This window comes from Trichomycterus rosablanca, chromosome 2 (genome assembly GCF_030014385.1).
Source record: "Trichomycterus rosablanca isolate fTriRos1 chromosome 2, fTriRos1.hap1, whole genome shotgun sequence".
NCBI lineage: Eukaryota > Metazoa > Chordata > Actinopteri > Siluriformes > Trichomycteridae > Trichomycterus > Trichomycterus rosablanca.
In genome coordinates, this window is record NC_085989.1 from 11,932,677 (window position 1) to 11,953,601 (window position 20,925).

Here is a 20,925-nt window from a genome sequence, read left to right on the forward strand (position 1 = left end):
GCCTCCTCAATATATGTACAAAATATGACTATCAGTTTGTGATAGTCCCTTAACAATATGTCCCTACTTTGGGAACCACTGTTATAGAGAATCCTGATTCTAAATCTGCTCAGTCTACTCAAAATATGTAAGGCATTTTTAAAAACTACCTATTCATATTATACCAAAAGTGATTACAAACATTACAAGAAGTATTATGTCTGGTGGTTTCTTGTCTTTTTAGTGTATAATGGCAAAAACATTTATTGGAATTATGTTTTATGTTTACTGAAGTTTCTTCAGTTTCACTTGTCATATCTTGTCACCACACCGTTATCGCTTTGTGATAGTGGTAGCCTAGTGGGTAGGGCTTTGGGTTATCAACTGAAAGGTTGAGAGTTCGAATCCTAGCTCTGCCAGGCAGCCACTGTTGGGCCCTTGAGCGAGGCCCTTAACCCTCTCTGCTCCAGGGACGCTGTACAATGGCTGACCCTGTGCTCTGACCCCAGCTTCCAAACAAGCTGGGATATGCGAAGAAAGAATTTCGTTGTACTGTACACCTGTATATGTATACTGTATATGATAAATAAAGGCATTCTGTAGCTGGCTGCACTGATGGCTCAACTTTCTCCACTGTACTCTGGAGACTAGCCCCTGATAATGCAATCCATGCCATGATGTTGCCAATCCAGCTTATTCTTGGTCTTTTTCCACAAGTCCTGTCATTACACTGCATTCAGTGTTGTCATGTGGGTCTCATCACATGCCCAAAGTAATGTAACTTGCGGGACTGAATGTGGTTTAGTAGTTCCTTTTCTTTCCAGGCCATCTTGTAAGCTCAGTGGTCATCATCAACCTCCATGAGACTTTCAGCAGTTTTCTGGTGCACTTGTTTCCAAAGCCTGAATTTGTCTTCTTTCATTAGATGATGTGCTTATTTACTTGTTTTTCTATATCCTTGTCAATTTGACCATCACCGCCATGCCTATTGCTATTCTTGACTTTACTTCACCAGCACATTCTGCAGTATTTGACATCCTACTTCCCAAATATAAGGAGTCCACTTATTCCAATGTTCTACCTTCCACCAGTACTACTTCAGTGTTCGTTATCGCTTTTGTTTTGCTGCATTTATCAGCTTTCTCGCTACGACACACCAGCACCATCTCCAATAATACAATAAATGTAATTAGCATAACTGTGATGTCTTTCCACCAATCCTCCTTCGGCAATTCTTGGTAGCACCTTTCTTAACACTTGTTCTCCAAAAATGTTAAACAGACGTGGTGAGATGTTACATCCTTGTCAGATTCCCTTTCCAACTGTGATCCATGCTGATGTGTGATTGGTTGTCCTGACAGCAACAAGTTTCTATATCAGTACCCCAGTACTTGGACCAGGTGCGAAACCCTTCTCAAGCATGTTTATCCATAATTGGACAAAAAATGGTTCTTTTCACTTGCTTTTTCCAATATTAGCTACACTATCAGCAGTCATACCTGCCTGTCAGTTTTAAAATGACAGTTATTTATGAGGCAAATTCTTTTTATTTTTATATTAAGTTAACAAAATAAAAATCAACGTATATTATTTTAAATTAATTTGGATAAGTACTATTTTAAAACGTCCTGTACTGTCCTCCAAATTTTACATTTATGTTATTATAATGGCACAGTAAAAGAAAAGCTTTAAACACCATATTGCAAAAATACTCTTACATGGATTGCTGTAAATGAGTGTTAATGCAGTAAGATGACAGAGAGGATGGTATTAACTTCTATCTAGCCTCTGCATCGTTAAGATAAAAATACCTGTGCTGCTGCCATCTGATGTGAAGGAGTGACATTTGATTTAAAGTATGCCATTCAATTTGACATATTCTGTGTGATTTGTAGAACCACCGGTGTGATAAATTGCAACATGTTAAAGCCTTCCCTTTTGGTTCCACTAGGATGACCTTGTCATAAATACAATTTATTAAGGTTTGGTCAGTACTGATTTGATTTGTTGATAGTGCATCCTTGAACAGTTGCAAAGCCCTGGTGGTTCGCAAAATCCATTATCCAACCAGACAGGCACCCAATCAGTCAGCCACCCACCTACACACTTACATACTTACATATACAGACGAATATAATGTTTCTTCTTTCAGCTGTGAAATTTCTAATGCATTTACCTGTATCTACCTGTCTATCTCCCTCATCTTTTTAGGATGTCGATTGTGAGCATTGTTGCGAGGGAAATCTTGGACTCTCGAGGAAACCCCACAGTTGAAGTGGACTTGAGAACTGAAAAAGGTAAGACAATTTATTTATATATTTCTTTTTTAACAATACATCTATTAGTTTAAAAATACAAATACAAAAAAAAAAAGCCTCTGGCCAAAAACTGGTAGTTCACAATTACATGAAAAAGCAGACGACAGTAAAGCTCACTTCTATTCCAATGACTTAAAGCTGGCATATCCGTCTGAGTATTCAAACAAATTTCATCCTAGCACGTGGTGAAAATGTGTTTTCTTCTAAACCCTAGCAAAGTGACAAGTGTTCCATGCATCTATCTACAGTGTATCACAAAAGTGAGTACACCCCTCACATTTCTGCAAATATTTCATTATATCTTTTCATGGGACAACACTATAGACATGAAACTTGGATATAACTTAGAGTAGTCAGTGTACAACTTGTATAGCAGTGTAGATTTACTGTCTTCTGAAAATAACTCAACACACAGCCATTAATGTCTAAATAGCTGGCAACATAAGTGAGTACACCCCACAGTGAACATGTCCAAATTGTGCCCAAATGTGTTGTTGTCCCTCCCTGGTGTCATGTGTCAAGGTCCCAGGTGTAAATGGGGAGCAGGGCTGTTACATTTGGTGTTTTGGGTACAATTCTCTCATACTGGCCACTGGATATTCAACATGGCACCTCATGGCAAAGAACTCTCTGAGGATGTGAGAAATAGAATTGTTGCTCTCCACAAAGATGGCCTGGGCTATAAGAAGATTGCTAACACCCTGAAACTGAGCTACAGCATGGTGGCCAAGGTCATACAGCGGTTTTCCAGGACAGGTTCCACTCGGAACAGGCTTCGCCAGGGTCGACCAAAGAAGTTGAGTCCACGTGTTCGGCGTCATATCCAGAGGTTGGCTTTAAAAAATAGACACATGAGTGCTGCCAGCATTGCTGCAGAGGTTGAAGATGTGGGAGGTCAGCCTGTCAGTGCTCAGACCATACGCCGCACACTGCATCAACTCGGTCTGCATGATCGTCATCCCAGTAGGAAGCTGACGCACAAGAAAGCTCGCAAACAGTTTGCTGAAGACAAGCAGTCCAAGAACATGGATTACTGGAATGCCCTGTGGTCTGACGAGACCAAGATAAACTTGTTTGGCTCAGATGGTGTCCAGCATGTGTGGCGGCGCCCTGGTGAGAAGTACCAAGACAACTGTATCTTGCCTACAGTTAAGCATGGTGGTGGTAGCATCATGGTCTTGGGCTGCATGAGTGTTGCTGGCACTGGGGAGCTGCAGTTCATTGAGGGAAACATGAATTCCAACATGTGCTGTGACATTCTGAAACAGAGCATGATCCCCTCCCTTCGAAAACTGGGCCTCATGGCAGTTTTCCAACAGGATAACGACCCCAAACACAACCTCCAAGATGACAACTGCCTTGCTGAGGAAGCTGAAGGTAAAGGTGATGGACTAAACCCAATTGAGCACCTGTGGCGCATCCTCAAGTGGAAGGTGGAGGAGTTCAAGGTGTCTAACATCCACCAGCTCCGTGATGTCATCATGGAGGAGTGGAAGAGGATTCCAGTAGCAACCTGTGCAGCTCTGGTGAATTCCATGCCCAGGAGGGTTAAGGCAGTGCTGAATAATAATGGTGGTCACACAAAATATTGACACTTTGGGCACAATTTGGACATGTTCACTGTGGGGTGTACTCACTTATGTTGCCAGCCATTTAGACATTAATGGCTGTGTGTTGAGTTATTTTCAGAAGACAGTAAATCTACACTGCTATACAAGCTGTACACTGACTACTCTAAGTTATATCCAAGTTTTATTTCTATAGTGTTGTCCCATGAAAATATATAATGAAATATTTGCAGAAATGTGAGGGGCGTACTCACTTTTGTGATACACTGTATCTATCTATCTATCTATCTATCTATCTATCTATCTATCTATCTATCTGTCTGTCTGTCTGTCTGTCTGTCTGTCTGTCTGTCTGTCTGTCTGTCTGTCTGTCTACCTACCTACCTGTCTGTCTGTCTGTCTGTCTGTGTCTGTCAGCCTACCTACCTGTCTATCCATCCATCCTTCCATCCATCCATCCATCCATCTATCCATCCATCCGCCTATCTACCTATCTACCTATGAACCTATCAATCTATCTACCTATCTATCAATTCATCCATCCATCCATCCGTCTATCTATCTACCTATCCGTCCGTCCATCTATCTATAGCCTAACAACAACTACTGTTACATAACACACACAGTAACAGAATTCTAAACTCAAAGCAGTGTGTTTTTTTCATTATGGTTACATTACAACTTAAGGCCACATACATTCACCTCTTTCATATTTCTGCACTTTGCTTTTCATCCTCTTCTCATTCAAGGACTGTTTAGGGCTGCTGTGCCTAGTGGAGCATCTACCGGTATTTATGAAGCTATCGAACTCAGAGATGGAGACAAAAATCGCTACAAGGGCAAGGGTAAGATCAAAAAGAGGACCATACATTTTTTTAAAGGTTTTTTTAAACAAGGTTAATTGTTTTTCATATTATTTTTCTCCACTTTGTGTTTTAAAATTTTATAGGTGTACTAAAAGCTGTCGGTCACATCAATGACACTCTCGGACCTGCCCTCATTGCATCTGTAAGTGCACGTCTGTTATAGTCTGGGGAAACAGATAACCTTGTAAAAGCATTACCAAGGACAGCAGATAGAGAACATGTCAGAAGCTTAAGCTTCAAAACTTCAAAGTGTAATACGTCTCTAGGCTAAAAAAATAAATTCACTTTGACAGTGATGTAAGAGGCAGTAATAAACCAAAGGTATTTGGACACCTGGCCATGAGCTTGTTGGACATCCACCATTGCCAAAACAAATGGTATTACAATAGAGTAACCTCTATGTGATCTTTTTAGCTATAACAACAGCCACTCTTCTGAGAAGGCTTCTCACAAGACTTTGACATACTGTATGTCTGTGGGAATATGTGCCAATTTAGTCAAAAGAGCATTTGTATGACTGGGCACTAATCAAGAAAGCCTCCAGTGATGTTCCAATTCATTTCAAAGGTGTTCAATAGGGGTGAGGCCACTAGAGTTTCTTTAAACCAAGCTTTACTTCATGTCTATATAGACCTTGCTTAGAGCACAGGGGCACAGTAATGCTGAAACAGGGAAAAGCCTTACCTAACTGTTGCTGCAAAGTTGGAAGCATATATTTCCCTTTTTAAAATTGATTTATAACATCTGTTAGCAATTGTTGTGGCTAAAACACAAGAATTCATTAACTAGAAGTGATGTCCCAATACCTTTGTCCATATAGTGTATATTGTTCTTATTGTGTAGCAGTCTATTTATTTTTAAGGATAATGTTCAGTCATTTATGCTAAAAACAACCATTCAACAATACTTGTTGGCTAATAACACCTATATACTGTTAATTGTTTCCTTTTTAGCAAAACTAATAAAGGGGTTCATACACTGATCAGCCATAACATTAAAACCACCTCCTTGTTTCTACACTCACTGTCCATTTTATTAGCTCCACTTACCATATAGAAGCACCTCGAAGCTCTACAATTACTGACTGTAGTCCATCTATTTCTCTACATATCTTTTTACCCTGCTTTCACCCTGTTCTTCAATGGTCAGGACCACCACAGGACCACCACAGACCAGGTATTATTTAGGTGGTGGATGATTCTCAGCACTGCAGTAACACTGACATGGTGGTGGTGTGTTAGTGTGTGTTGTGCTGGTATAAGTGGATCAGACACAGCAGCGATGCTGGAGTTTTTAAATACCGTGTCCACTCACTGTCCACTCTATTAGACACTCCTACCTATTTGGTCCACATTGTAGATGTAAAGTTACAGACGATCACTCATCTATTGCTGCTGTTTGAGTTGGTCAACTTCTAGACCTTCATCATTGATCACAGGATGCTGCCTACAGGGCGCTGTTGGCTGGATATATTTTTGGTTGGTGAACTAACTCAGTCCAGCAGTGTCAGTAAGGTGTTTATAAACTCTACATCACTCTGTCACTGCAGTGCTGAGAATGACCCACCACCCAAATAATACCTACTCTGTAGTGGTCCTGGGAGAGTCCTGACCATTGAAGAACAGCATGAAAGGGGGCTAACAAAGCATGCAGAGAAACAGATGGACTACAGTCAGTAATTGTAGAACTACAAAGTGCTTCTATATGGTAAGTGGAGCTGATAAAATGGACAATGTGTGTAGAAACAAGGAGGTGGTTTTAATGTTATGGCTGATCAGTGTGTAATGTATTATGAAAGTGTCTTACTGTCATAATTCCTGTCTAAAATTACTTAGATACTAATTTACTGTTTATTACTGACTTTATTCCGTCCATATTGATAACTTTATTCTGGGATGGATGGTGTCATTTGTAGGGGATTAGTGTAGAGGAGCAGGAAAAACTGGACAACATGATGATCGAGATGGATGGCACAGAAAACAAATGTAAGTCAATCATTAAAAAAGATGTAACACACAATCAACTTAATTAAAAAATATATAAAATGCACAGTTTATATAGTCATACCACTCAACCAGATATAATTGGTAATTCAGTTTAGTTAATTAACCACAGCTAAGATTTACTGTTTCTGTCAACATGTTTTAAACCTAACCATATAAAGAAAATCACATTCACAACAATTGGCCAGATCAAGAGCACTTTCCAGAAGGTCAACTATCAAGAGAAGTAAGTAAACCATTGGTGCACCTCAAAAACAGGAAAGCCAGATTGGAGTTTGCAAAAAAACTGAAAAAGGCAACAACATGCTTTGGACAGATGGACAGATGAGACGAAGATAAACCTGGGAAAAGAAATTGAGATGACTGACAAAAGAAGCAAGATGAATTCTAAAGTATATAGGAACATCAACTCAATTCCAGCCAAATATTTTAAAACACATAGGACATCGTTTCACACTGCAGTGGATAACCATTGAAAGCACACAACAAAGGCTACAAAAGAAGGTGTATTCTTCTTCAATATTCAAGTCAATATCCTGTCCTGAATCCCATTGAACTTGTATTTTACCTGAAGGCAAAACTGAAAGCAGAACAAAGCAAGCTCATGGCTGTAATGATCACAATAGCATGATGGTTTCTCACACAGTGTTGTCTGAGAACACAAAGGTCATTCACATTCAACAGTTCTTTCCAGCTTTGACCTAGACAGAGATTCTTTAAATTTTATATATATATACACACACACACAGATCAGCCATAACATTACAACCACCTCCTTGTTTCTACACTCACTGTCTGTTTCATCAGCTCCACTTGCCATATAGAAGCACTTTGTAGTTCTACAATTACTGGCTGTAGTCCATCTATTTCTCTACATACCTTTTTAGCCTGCTTTCACCCTGTTCTTCAATGGTCATGACCCCCACAAGACCACCACAGGGCAGGTATTATTTAGGTGGTGGATCATTCTCAGCACTGCAGTGACACTGACATGGTGGTGGTGTGTTAATGTGTGTTGTGCTGGTATGAGTGGATATTTTTGGTTGGTTGACTATTCTCAGTCCAGCAGTGACAGTGAGGTGTTTAAAAACTCCAGCAGCGCTGCTGTGTCTTATCCACTCATACCAGCACAACACACACTAACACACCACCACCATGTCAGTGTCACTGCAGTGCTGAGAATCATCCACCACCCAAATAATATCTACTCTGTGGGGGTCCTGACCATTGAAGAACAGCATGAAAGGGGGCTAACAAAGCATGCAGAGAAACAGATGGACTACAGTCAGTAATTGTAGAACTACAAAGTGATTCTATATGGTAAGTGGAGCTGATAAAATGGACAGTGAGTGTGGAAACAAGAAGGTGTATATATAGTGGTATATTTTTAGTTTCAACACTTTTGACATTGAGTAGTTAATTGTATGCATTGTAATGAATGGAGTGTCTAACTGCTGTGTATGCCTACAGCTCAGTTTGGTGCCAATGCCATTTTGGGGGTGTCCCTGGCCATTTGCAAGGCGGGTGCGGCAGAAAAAGAAACCCCCCTGTATCGTCACATTGCCGATCTGGCTGGAAACACAGAACTTGTGTTGCCCGTTCCTGTAAGAAATAAAAATTTACTAAATAATTTAATTAATAAAGCAGAACATTAATAAACACATACTAATAAACAAGTACTATGGATGAATATCGAGTGACAGTATACAGTCTGAGCAATTATGGGTTAAGGGCCTTGCTCAAGGGCCCAACAGCAGCAACCTCACAGTGGTGGGGCTTGATCAACGACCTTTTGATTACTAGTCCAGTACCTTAACTGCTAGGCTACAACAAAAAAGCAGAGAGGGGCAACAGTCCACCTTTCAACATGACAGTGACGCTAAAGTAGCTTTAGGCCAAGTCTCTGAATGTCCTTGAATGGTCCAGCCAAAGCCCAGACTTGATGGCAGTTCACACATGCTCGCCGTGCAGTCTGATGGAGCTTGAGAGGATCTGCCATTAAGAATGGAATAATCTGAAGAAATCCATGTTTACAAAGCTTCATTTGGCAGTAATCGTTAGCAAAGGGGCTTCTACAAATTATTAGTAATTTTTCAAAAAAACTCGGGATAATCCGCTAGCACACCAGCGCCAAGATTCTAAACTCCTCGGTTTGAAACTTGCCGGCTGGGCGCCATCTAGCGGGCATAATGGACAGTGCCTGCAGCAGACATGGTTCTGCTAGGGCGGGATGGCCGGACTATGTGGGTGGGGTCTCCAAATGCTGTTTAAGGACCCCGATTGGCAGATAAGGATGCGCCTGTGCAGAGTGCATAGGTGAAAAAGGGTTCCGCTAAAGGCTGCACGTGGGTCGGAGGGAAGTGAGCAGAAATATACCCACTTTGACTGCAATCAGGGATCCCCCAGCAGCGGAAGACAAATTGACTATGCTACATTCTGAGAAAATGGGAGAAAATGCATAAATAAAACATTATATACATATAGTAGGTTTTTACTTCATCATTAAGGGTAATAAAGTAAAAATTGTTGGGTAAAAATGGCAATTTTATTTATTTAAATATTAATCTAATCCACAATGCAATAAAGTGTCTGAATACTCAAAAAAATACTCAAAAATACTTTAAAAAATCAATCAGTTATGACTGAACACAATTTTGAGCAATATTAGGGTAAAGGGCCTTGCTCGGGGGCCCAACAGTGGTAACTTGGCAGTGGTGGGGCTTGAACCGGCAACCTTTAGATTACTAGTCCAGTACCTTAACCACTGAGCTATCAGTGTTAAATGACAGTGAACAAAATTAGGACATTTAAGTGCTTTGTATTAACTTGTCTACAATCTGATTACCTAAAGCTCTGTTATTTCTTTTCATCCAGGCCTTTAATGTAATAAATGGCGGATCCCATGCTGGTAATAAGCTGGCCATGCAGGAATTTATGGTGCTTCCTGTCGGGGCCGAGTCATTTCGTGATGCTCTTCGTGTTGGGGCTGAGCTCTATCAGACACTTAAGGAAGTCATCAAGGAAAAGTACGGTCAGGATGCCACTAACGTTGGTGACGAAGGGGGTTTTACCCCGAACATTCTGGAGAACAGTGAAGGTGTGTATGTGTCTCTGTGAGTGAGTTCGTATTTTGACATAATATTGAATGAACCATCATTTAAACCGAACAATTTTATTTTTTTATGTCAATCCCCAGCTCTTGAACTAATCAAAACTGCCATAGAAAAGGCAGGTTTCACAGATAAAGTTGTTATTGGGATGGATGTAGCTGCCTCAGAGTTCTACAGAGATGGAAAGTATGACCTGGATTTCAAATCGCCCCCAGACCCTGAAAGACTCATCAGTGGTGAAGAGCTTCTGGAGATCTATCGGGGTTTTGTTAATGACTATCCAGGTAATGTAACTGAAACAATGTGGTATATTGCCCACTTGAAACAATGTGGTATATTGCACTGCCAAATGTACATACACCGGTCAGCCATAACATTAAAACCACCTCCTTGTTTCTACACTCACTGTCCATTTTATCAGCTCCACTTACTATATAGAAGCACTTTGTAGTTCTACAATTACTGACTGTAGTCCATCTATTTCTTTACATACTTTTTAGCCTGCTTTCAACCTGTTCTTCAATGGTCAGGACCCCCACAGGACCACTACAGAGTAGGTGTTATTTAGGTGGTGGATCATTCTCAGCACTGCAGTGACACTGACATGGTGCTGGAATGAGTGGAGCAGACACAGCAGAGTTTTAAAATACCGTGTCCACTCACTGTTCACTCTATTAGACACTCCTACCTAGTTGGTCCACCTTGTAGATGTGAAGTCAGAGACGATCGCTCATCTATTGCTGCTGTTTGAGTTGGTCTTCTTTTAGACCTTCATCAGTGGTCACAGGATGATGCCCACGGGTCGCTGTTGGATGGATAGTTTTGGTTGGTGGACCATTCTCAGTCCAGCAGTGACAGTGAGATGTTTAAAAACTCCAGCAGCGCTGCTGTGTCTGATCCACTTATACCAGCACAACACAAACCAACACACCACCACCATGTCAGTGTCACTGCAGTGCTGAGAATGATCCACCACCCAAATAATACCTACTCTGTAGTCGTCCTGTGGGGATCATTCTCAGCACTGCAGTGACACTGACATGGTGGCGGTGTGTTGGTGTGTGTTGTGCTGGTATGAGTGGATCAGACACAGCAGCGCTGCTGACCATTGAAGAACAGCATGAAAGGGGGCTAATAAAGCATGCAGAGAAATAGATGGACTACAGTCAGTAATTGTAGAACTACAAAGTGCTTCTATATGGTAAATGAAGCTGATAATATGGACAGTGAGTGTAGAAACAAGGAGGTGGTTTTATTGTTATGGTTGATCAGTGTATAAACACACCTTGACTTGAACAGTCATATGATGCCATTTCAGCATGCCAAGTCAGTTTGTCAATTTTCTGTCCTGCTAAACCTGCCCCTGTCGACCATAAGTGCTATTACTGTGAGTTGTAAATGTCTAATAGCTACAACAGTTCAGCTGAAAAGTAGTACACCTATTAATCTCACATGAAGGGAATGATAAATCTTTAAAAGTGTAGCCGCAATATTTATCAATAAGTTCCAAACTGTTTCTGGAAGCATCATCAAAATAAGAAATGTATTTTTTATGGACTGGGTTTTCATGGCTAAAAAGCTGCACACTAGCTGCTCACAAGAACATTATGGCCTACATCAAGTATCAGTTGGACTTATGTAAGGTACACCCCCATCTGGAGCAGTAAAAAAATGTTCTTACGAGAAGTAAATCACTGCATTATATAGCAGTAGAGTGCTATCCACTCAAATGCGATGTGCCAGCAATGTTTTATAGAAGAGGAATATCAAGCTAGGGCTTGGGGAAATTGTAAGAATGTGTGTTTTTACAAGGTGTGGCAGCATTTTGAAGAAGACTTTTTTAGCATGACACTTCTTTCATTACATAAAGCCAAGACTGTTGAGAAAGACTGGCCTGCACTCCTTTAGAATGAATTGGAACACAATCTGTGAGCCTTATTTACTAATGCTTTTGTGTATAAATGAAAAAGAATCCATTCAGTCTTTTTATAATTTTTTAATGCATTTTCTCCCCTTTTAGCGCATCCAATTGCCCAATTGAGTCATGCTTCCTCTCCACCAATGCTGATCTCTGCTCTGATTGAGGAGAACGAAGCTAACCCACGCCCCCTCCGACACGTGGGCAGCATGTCGTATGCATCTTATCTACACTTTGATGAGTGCAGTGCAGCTTAGTACTGTGTATGGAGAGACACACCCTGACAGCACTCTTTTCCCGTCTCTGTGCAGGCACCATCAATCAGCCAGCAGAGGTCGTAATTGCATCAGTTATGAGAGAGAGACCCCATCCGGCTTAGCCCCACCCATATCTGAACAACAGGCCAATCGTTGTTCATGTGGCCGCTCAGCCTAGCCGGCAGGCAGAGCTGAGATTCGATACGATGTATTCGAGATTCCAGCTCTGGTTCCAGCGTGTGTTTTTACCGCTGCGCCACTTGAGCGGCTATCCATTCAGTCTTTTACGTAAATCTAGAAAACTCATTTTATTTGTATGGAAGCTGGAGTTTAATGTAACCCCCCTTGATTTGGTTGTTGTACTTAGCAGACACATGTGAATGCTATATTGGGTGTCCAAATACTTTTGAACATGTGGTTTGAACAACTGTTTATTACTTAACACAAATAAATTAACCCGATTGAGTGATTGTTGTACTGTTATGTCCTGTCTGCTAAGTTTTTAAAAGTAATACTGTGATAATATGCTAAAGAAGATTGAAATTTAGGAGCAATCAGTAAAAGAATAAGGTTATTATTTAAATTTGTTAGCTACGTTACCATTCTCTTGTACATAACTTATTAGTATTACTGTTCATTTTAGTTTCCCCCAAAATATATACCCTTAATGCTTAACGCTTTCTTTCTCTGCACAGTGGTGTCTATTGAGGATCCTTTCGATCAAGATGATTGGGCAGCCTGGACTCGGATGACCGGTACAGTGGGGATCCAGATTGTTGGTGATGATCTAACAGTGACAAACCCAAAAAGAATCGAGAAGGCAGCAGAGGAACGTGCCTGCAACTGTCTGCTCTTGAAGGTCAACCAAATTGGCACTGTTACAGAGGCCATCCAAGCGTGAGTGACAGCTGCCAGTCACATGGCTTCAAAACATAGGTCAAACACTCACTTAGCCTGAGCGTGAAGAGTTCACCATTAACACTTTGTAGAAGTCAAAAAGAGTCCCTCATAGGGTTTGGTGTGCTGGGTTACGATGCTTATAACCCTCTAGTTTAAGGAGCTGGAATGGTGCAGTGAAAATATATTTATTATGCATTGTATCACTGACTCTCTGGTCTCTTCGTTTTGTCTTTTGTTCTTCTCTCAGGTGTAAGCTGGCCCAGGCCAATGGCTGGGGTGTGATGGTCAGCCATCGCTCTGGAGAGACAGAAGACACATTCATCGCAGACCTAGTAGTGGGGCTCTGCACTGGACAGGTATTTTTGATGTTTATGAAATTCTGTAACTAGATATTGAAACAGCCGTAATCAACATGCCATGCTTTATCAATTTGTTAACCAACCACCCAGTCAACCAACCAATCACCCAATCAACCAACCAACCAACCAACACACCAACCAGTTAGTTGGTGAATCAATTAATAAAAACAAAAAAAGGTTTCCAATAACTTAGAGTGGTTTAATTTAGTTATTACAGTACAGTAATCTCTTCTTAAAAAGAGATACAATTTAGCTTAACCATGACATTACCCCTAAACTCCAGAACTTTAAGACACTCGCATCTAATACTCAGGTTGTGGGGGATTTTCGTTGGAAACAGTGAGGGGCAGGAGGAGTAGTAATTGTTCATGTCTGAGAGCCTGAGAGAGCTTAACGAAGCTTTAAGGGGAAGAAGATTTTCATGTGATGATGTGAAAGCAGCTGTGCATCAGTGGCTACACGCTCAACCAAAAACATTGTTTGCTGATGGTAGTGCTGGGCGATATGACGGTACATTCGGTATACTGACTTTGATTCCTTGTACGGTATGGATTTTTCATATATCACCATACCTTAGCACAGTTAATACAACAGCTGTAGGCTTCAATAGGACGCAAATCATATAATATTGTTCACCACTAAAAGTGCTATGGAGAGCTGTGCAGATTAGGTACAGCTCACTAGTTAGCCAGGTAGCATTAGCATAACAATGTTAACACAGATGAAAAAGGCTTCCTTGATATAGTGGGGGAAAAAAAAACACAAAAAAAAACAGATGGAGGATGAAGAGAGGGAGACCAAACACTGTATACTGTACGGTTTGTCGTGAAATATCCTTTCAGAGCAATGATTAAAACAGTGGTTGCAAGGGATGTCTTAACAGTCCAAAAATTCTTCAGGTCAGTTGCTATACCAACGTTATACCAACAACACCGAAGCAAGTCCACTACAGACCTGTGTTCAAGTCGTACAGTACAGTCATATATCAGTATAACGGATCACTTAATCAGTGGTAACTGGGAGATTGCAAACGCAGTTTTATTTGTTCAAAAACTTCACTGTATACATGTGAAATTTAAAATGTTTTATTTTCTATGTACTTATGACAGAATAAGCCACAGACGTATAAAAAGTACAAGTCATACAAAAAATAATACATACCATGACATACCGTCAAACTGTTGGACACTGGGAAAAATGCATCAGAAGGTGACTATGTAGAAAAGTGATGCGATTAGTTTTTGAAATTCTTAACAAATTGAGTTTTAAAAAAGTGTGGAAACTTTTTGAAGAACCCTCGTATAACAAAATACTGAGACTACAGAGTTAGCTAGTCTGCCCAATTGGCTAGTAATGAACAACACCCTCTATTGTGGCTTCATACTGGCTGAATATTGCATACTGTTCAATACATAGTGTATTATAATGGTAGATGTTTTTAAACACTCTTGGCTATCTGCATGAAGATGCCTTTTGAATACTTTCATTTCATATTCCTCAACCACTTTATCCTGGTCAGGGTTGTGGCTGTCCGGTTACACCTCGAAACACTGGGAACAAGGCAGGAATACCCTGGACAGGGTGCCAATCCATCATGTTCGAATCTCAACTGGCTATGTCTGAGTAGGGGAAGGCCAAAGTCTTATGGTGGATTGCCATCCTGTCTAGACTATGTCTGTCTTGCTTCCAGTGTTTCTGGTGGAACCGGTATCCTACGCCCCCACGCAAGTCTGAACTGACAAGCGGCTAATGAAAATGAAATGGTGGCTAACTAGCCTGCTATTCATTCATTCATGTATTCATTCATGTATTCATTCATTCATTCATTCACACAATGTAGCCAACTAGCCTGCTGTTCTGATCCTGGTATAATTATTATAATTTTTTTTGTATCCAATTACCCTAATTGTGTTACGCTTCACCTCTACCGATACTACCCTCCACTGCTGACTAAGGAGATTCGCAACTGACACACGCCCCCTCCGACACGTGTGCAGTACAAACTGCATCTTTTCACCTGCACGAGGAGAGTTCATATGCGGATCAGCCTTGTGCACAGAGAGCCACACCCTGATCAGCAGTATTCCCTAACTCTGAGCAGGCACCATCAATCAGCCAGCTGCATCAGTTATGAGGTACCCTGGTCTGGCTCATCCCACCCTATGAACAACAGCCAATCGTTGTTCATGTAGCCGCCCAGCCCAAACGGATGGCAGAGCTGAGATTCGATACGATGTATTCGAAATCCCAGTTCTGGTGTGCTAGCGTATTTTACCTGGTATTTTTAATTACGTTTAACTGGTTTCTGTGCCATTTAGATTATTTTGATTTAATATTTTATATATATATTTTACATTATTTTACAATAGAAATGATTTATTTTATGAAATTTCTAATGATTTAAAATAACCAATTCAAGGGTATAACTATCACAACTATAGTGTACAACTAAGACACAAAAAAATATATAAAACCAAGACCCTGTGAAACATTCACAATATTTTGGTAGAACAATATTTACATTCATTGTCTATTTTTTCTTCTCAGATAAAGACTGGAGCTCCTTGTAGATCCGAGCGTTTGGCCAAATATAACCAGCTAATGAGGTAAGAGATAGCTAATATTATTAGCAGTTAGTAACTTGTTTTTGAATAAGGTTATTCACTGTATTGAAAACATTAGAATTAGATCCAGAATGTACTGAATAAGTTATAAGTGATTTTGGACAAAGTTCACCCAAGTAACGCAGAATATTTTATTATTATTGTTTTTGTTTGTTTTTTTTTGCATTTTTTTGCATTTTTTCCGGTTTTCCTCCCCAAACTAGTTGGATCCAATTACCTGATTGCATTATGCTTCCTCTCTACTGATGCTGATCCCCACCTCTGATTGAGGTGAGCGAGACCCCCCCCCCCCCCCCCCCCCGACACATGTGCATCTTTTCACATGCACAAGGAGAGTTCATATGTGGATCAGCTCTGTGCATGGAGACCCACACCCTGTCCACATTATTTATTGTCTCTGTGCAGGTGCCATCATAGCCGCCAAGCCCAGCCGGATGGCAGAGCTGAGTTTCAAACCAACAATTTCAAAATGTCAGCTCTGGTGTGATAGCGTGTTTTACCGCGGCCAGAATATTTTTTTAATGATGATTCTATTTTTTGACAGAAAAATGCTGTTTAGGCCTACCTGGCCCTATGTTGAAAAAGTACTTGCCCCCTTAGCTACTAAATCAATGGGTTAACCAATTTTAATTGACAATTGGGTTAAATTTCACTAGCCACACCCAGGCTTCATTTCTAAACATCATTTAAATTGAATGTCTGGCAATGTAAAGCAGACTAAAAGGTTTCAAATAACAGCACATGATACCATGTTCTAAAGAGATTCATATGCCAGTGCGAAACAAAGTCATTGAAATCTACCAGTATTACAAAGCCAGCCATTGCAAAGACTTGGGGACTCCAGCAAATCACAGTAAGAGCCATTATACAGAAATGGAGAAAACTTGAAACAGAGTATTAAGATGCTGTGGTAAAAAAAAAATAGTAATGTAGGAAAATGACTAAAGTTAGCCTTTCAATTTATCCATTTGTTTAGTGGGGTTGAGAGCAGGTCTCACTTTGTATGGGGGCAAAGCCATGTTAAAAAAAAAAAAAAGAAAAAAAAAAGAAAAAGAAAAAGACATTCCTCAAACCATTGCCACAAAGTTAAAAACATGTGTCACTGGTACTAATGGTCCCACATATATGTATATTCTCTTCATCTAAATGTATGGGTTATTGATCGGCTGGGCATCTCCACAAACATATTTGGCTATGTCTGAGGAGGAGATAGCTGAAGACTTGTAATTGATTGGTGCCAGCCAGGTTATTTCTGGCTTGCACCGTGTTTCCAGTTAAACCAGACCCTGACCAGGATAATGTGGTTGACGAAAGTGAAAACTCTCAGAGTCCAGAAGTCCATAAAAATTATAAACTAGATAAAAGATAAAATAAGATAAATATGGAATATAGTATTTCACAATAAAACAGTAGGTATTGTACAAATTGTAGTAATTGCATTTACAGTCCAGGATGTAAAGTGTTAGCAGCAGCTTTGGGAATGGGGGTGGGTAAGACAGACTGGTTTGCTTGCTGTTTTCAGTCTTTAAAAGCTATGTGTGTACGTATGGGGTATGTAATGTAGACCAGGGGTTTTCAACCTTTTTGGACATGTGCCCCCTTCCCCCCATCCTCGAACTTGCAACATCCCAACCCAGAGCCCCCCCCCCCCCCCCCCCGCCCCATCAACCCTTGCACAGAAACCATTGAGAAAGCTCTTCACAAGCTAAAATAATATAATTAACGTTGTGCACATCATACATATGATGCAGTTTTGCTGATTGAAATATTTACTTCAAAAGATAATACAGCTCTATCTTATTTAATGCGACGGCTGAGCCAATTTCTGCAAGCACATCCTAGAAATTCGTGATTCAAGCTCAATTTCAGTTACAGCTAGTCGTAAATTGTTAGCAGTACTTGCTTTTGATGTAGATAAGAGCAGAAAACGTTACTTCACAGAGCCAAGTAGAGAAAAGCTCTGTTGTAATAACCAGTTTAATTAAGCCTCCCACCAGTAAGGAAAGCGAGTCACACAAAATGTCCTTAGTAGCTGGTGTTTAGTTGAAACCGGGGCATTTATTAATAACAGTAAAAACGGAGAGAGGACTGAGAAGAGAAACTTATGCTTCGCTTTATACGAATCGACTCCTGACTTACTGCGATATTGTGAACACACCCATGTCCAATAACAGCAGTCATTGTTTTTGTCACCAATTTATCTTCACTGTTAGCCCTATTTTTAAGTTTTGCTGGCCAACGGTCCTTTTTTCAGACTAAACTGGATAACATTAAACGTGCGTGTGTGTGTGTGTGGTCCGCGAGAATAATGAAATATGTCTCCTGTGGGTGAAAAATAAAGTAGACCCTTGACTTACGAATTTAATTGGTTCCAAAGGACTGTTCTTAATTCAAAAGTTCGTTAGTTAAGCTATTTTTCCCATAAGAAATAATGTAAATAGAATTAATTTGTGCCTGACCTCCCAAACCACCCCCTTACCTAACCTTTGTCTTAAATGGTCTTTTATAAAACGGATAGTTCCGGTCCTAAAATCTGATTGGCTGAGCCGCGTTCGAAGCCGTTGTAAAATCCCCGATAAACGCACACCTATGACCACCTCACATCATTCCATATTAATACGCCACTGAATAGAAAAAATTAATGTTATTTTCGCCCTCATGTTGCCTAGCAACACTGTTAATCGAACTATTTTGCGTCTCGGAAGAATGCTTTATTGTAAGTTTATACACAATAAATACATTTATGAATGAAACATTGTTGTATTTATTATATTTTATGTTGACTGCCGTTTTATAAAAGCAATAAGCCACTCGAGACCGTGCATTACTGTTATGATTTTAGCACGGGGAAAGAAGTTTTAGGCACTCCACTTCGCATCGTGCCAAAAACGTCATCCCCGTGCTAAAATCACAGTAATGCACGGCCTCTCGTGGCTTATTGCTTTATTTTGTTATAAATACAAGTATATTTTCCCTTAAATCTTAAATTATAGAATATACATTACTGTTATAAACAATAATAAACAACAATACACAGTAGTACTGTACTGTACATAAAAAAACACATCACATTTCAGTACAGTACGTGTGCTGTACCATACACCATAATACATTCCTTTTTTTTAAATAAAATGTATCTACCAGAAACTACAATAACTCTCATACTTCTTTGTTTCAGTAGTGTTGTATTTTGTAGGTGTAACTGCACGAAAGAAAGAACACTTTACTGAGCCGAATTCCTTCTTCTCTCTCACTCACTGTCCCTGCTGTCTGATACACAGTGACAGCTGCTGGCAGGAGTAATTATACAACAACAAATGTAATAGATTTTTTTCATTTTCTCAACACTGTGCTATTTCTGCACCTTCTCTGGGTACATTTTAATATTGAATTGTACAAAATATAAAGAAAACACTGAAAAAACACAGTCCGCTGTCCGAATGTTCACTCACTGTATATATATATATATACAGTGTATCACAAAAGTGAGTACACCCCTCACATTTCTGCAGATATTTAAGTATATCTTTTCATGGGACAACACTGACAAAATGACACTTTGACACAATGAAAAGTAGTCTGTGTGCAGCTTATATAACAGTGTAAATTTATTCTTCCCTCAAAATAACTCAATATACAGCTATTAATGTCTAAACCACCGGCAACAAAAGTGAGTACACCCCTAAGAGACTACACCACTAAATGTCTAAATTGAGCACTGCTTGTCATTTTCCCTCCAAAATGTCATGTGACCTAGTGTTACTAGGTCTCAGGTGTGCATAGGGAGCAGGTGTGTTCAATTTAGTAGTACAGCCCTCACACTCTCTCATACTGGTCACTGAAAGTTCCAACATGGCACCTCATGGCAAAGAACTCTCTGAGGATCTTAAAAGACGAATTGTTGCGCTACATGAAGATGGCCAAGGCTACAAGAAGATTGCCAACACCCTGAAACTGAGCTGCAGCACAGTGGCCAAGATTATCCAGCGTTTTAAAAGAGCAGGGTCCACTCAGAACAGACCTCGCGTTGGTCGTCCAAAGAAGCTGAGTGCACGTGCTCAGCGTCACATCCAACTGCTGTCTTTGAAAGATAGGCGCAGGAGTGCTGTCAGCATTGCTGCAGAGATTGAAAAGGTGGGGGGTCAGCCTGTCAGTGCTCAGACCATACGCCGCACACTACATCAAATTGGTCTGCATGGCTGTCACCCCAGAAGGAAGCCTCTTCTGAAGTCTCTACACAAGAAAGCCCGCAAACAGTTTGCTGAAGACATGTCAACAAAGGACATGGATTACTGGAACCATGTCCTATGGTCTGATGAGACCAAGATTAATTTGTTTGGTTCAGGTGGTCTCAAGCATGTGTGGCGGCAATCAGGTGAGGAGTACAAAGATGAGTGTGTCATGCCTACAGTCAAGCATGGTGGTGGGAATGCCATGGTCTGGGGCTGCATGAGTGCAGCAGGTGTTGGGGAGTTACATTTCATTGAGGGACACATGAACTCCAATATGTACTGTGAAATACTGAGCAGAGCATGATCCCCTCCCTCCGGAAACTGGGTCGCAGGGCAGTGTTCCAGCATGATAATGACCCCAAACACACCTCTAAGACGACCACTGCTTTATTGAAGAGGCTGAGAGTAAAGGTGATGGACTGGCCAAGCATGTCTCCAGACCTAAACCCAATAGAACATCTTTGGGGCATCCTCAAGCGGAAGGTGGAGGAGCGCAAAGTCTCGAATATCCGCCAGCTCCGTGATGTCGTCATGGAGGAGTGGAAAAGCATTCCAGTGGCAACCTGTGAAGCTCTGGTAAACTCCATGCCCAGGAGAGTTAAGGCAGTTCTGGGAAATAATGGTGGCCACACAAAATATTGACACTTCAGGAACTTTCACTAAGGGGTGTACTCACTTTTGTTGCCGGTGGTTTAGACATTAATGGCTGTATATTGAGTTATTTTGAGGGAAGAATAAATTTACACTGTTATATAAGCTGCACACAGACTACTTTTCATTGTGTCAAAGTG

General features: G+C 40.5%; 1 protein-coding gene across 2 annotated transcripts in view; it reads left to right on the forward strand.

The window, feature by feature from the left end:
• Positions 1-20,925, forward strand: part of eno2 (enolase 2) — a 39,595-nt gene that overhangs the window by 3,954 nt on the left and 14,716 nt on the right. For both annotated transcript variants that reach the window (XM_062990092.1, XM_062990100.1), the window contains exons 2-11: positions 2,191-2,276; positions 4,615-4,710; positions 4,815-4,873; positions 6,647-6,716; positions 8,205-8,338; positions 9,609-9,831; positions 9,931-10,128; positions 12,715-12,916; positions 13,167-13,275; positions 15,826-15,884. In XM_062990092.1, coding sequence (XP_062846162.1) covers positions 2,192-2,276; positions 4,615-4,710; positions 4,815-4,873; positions 6,647-6,716; positions 8,205-8,338; positions 9,609-9,831; positions 9,931-10,128; positions 12,715-12,916; positions 13,167-13,275; positions 15,826-15,884 — 1,235 coding nt within the window. In that variant the 5' untranslated portion in view covers position 2,191. The remainder of the gene's footprint in view (positions 1-2,190; positions 2,277-4,614; positions 4,711-4,814; positions 4,874-6,646; positions 6,717-8,204; positions 8,339-9,608; positions 9,832-9,930; positions 10,129-12,714; positions 12,917-13,166; positions 13,276-15,825; positions 15,885-20,925) is intronic.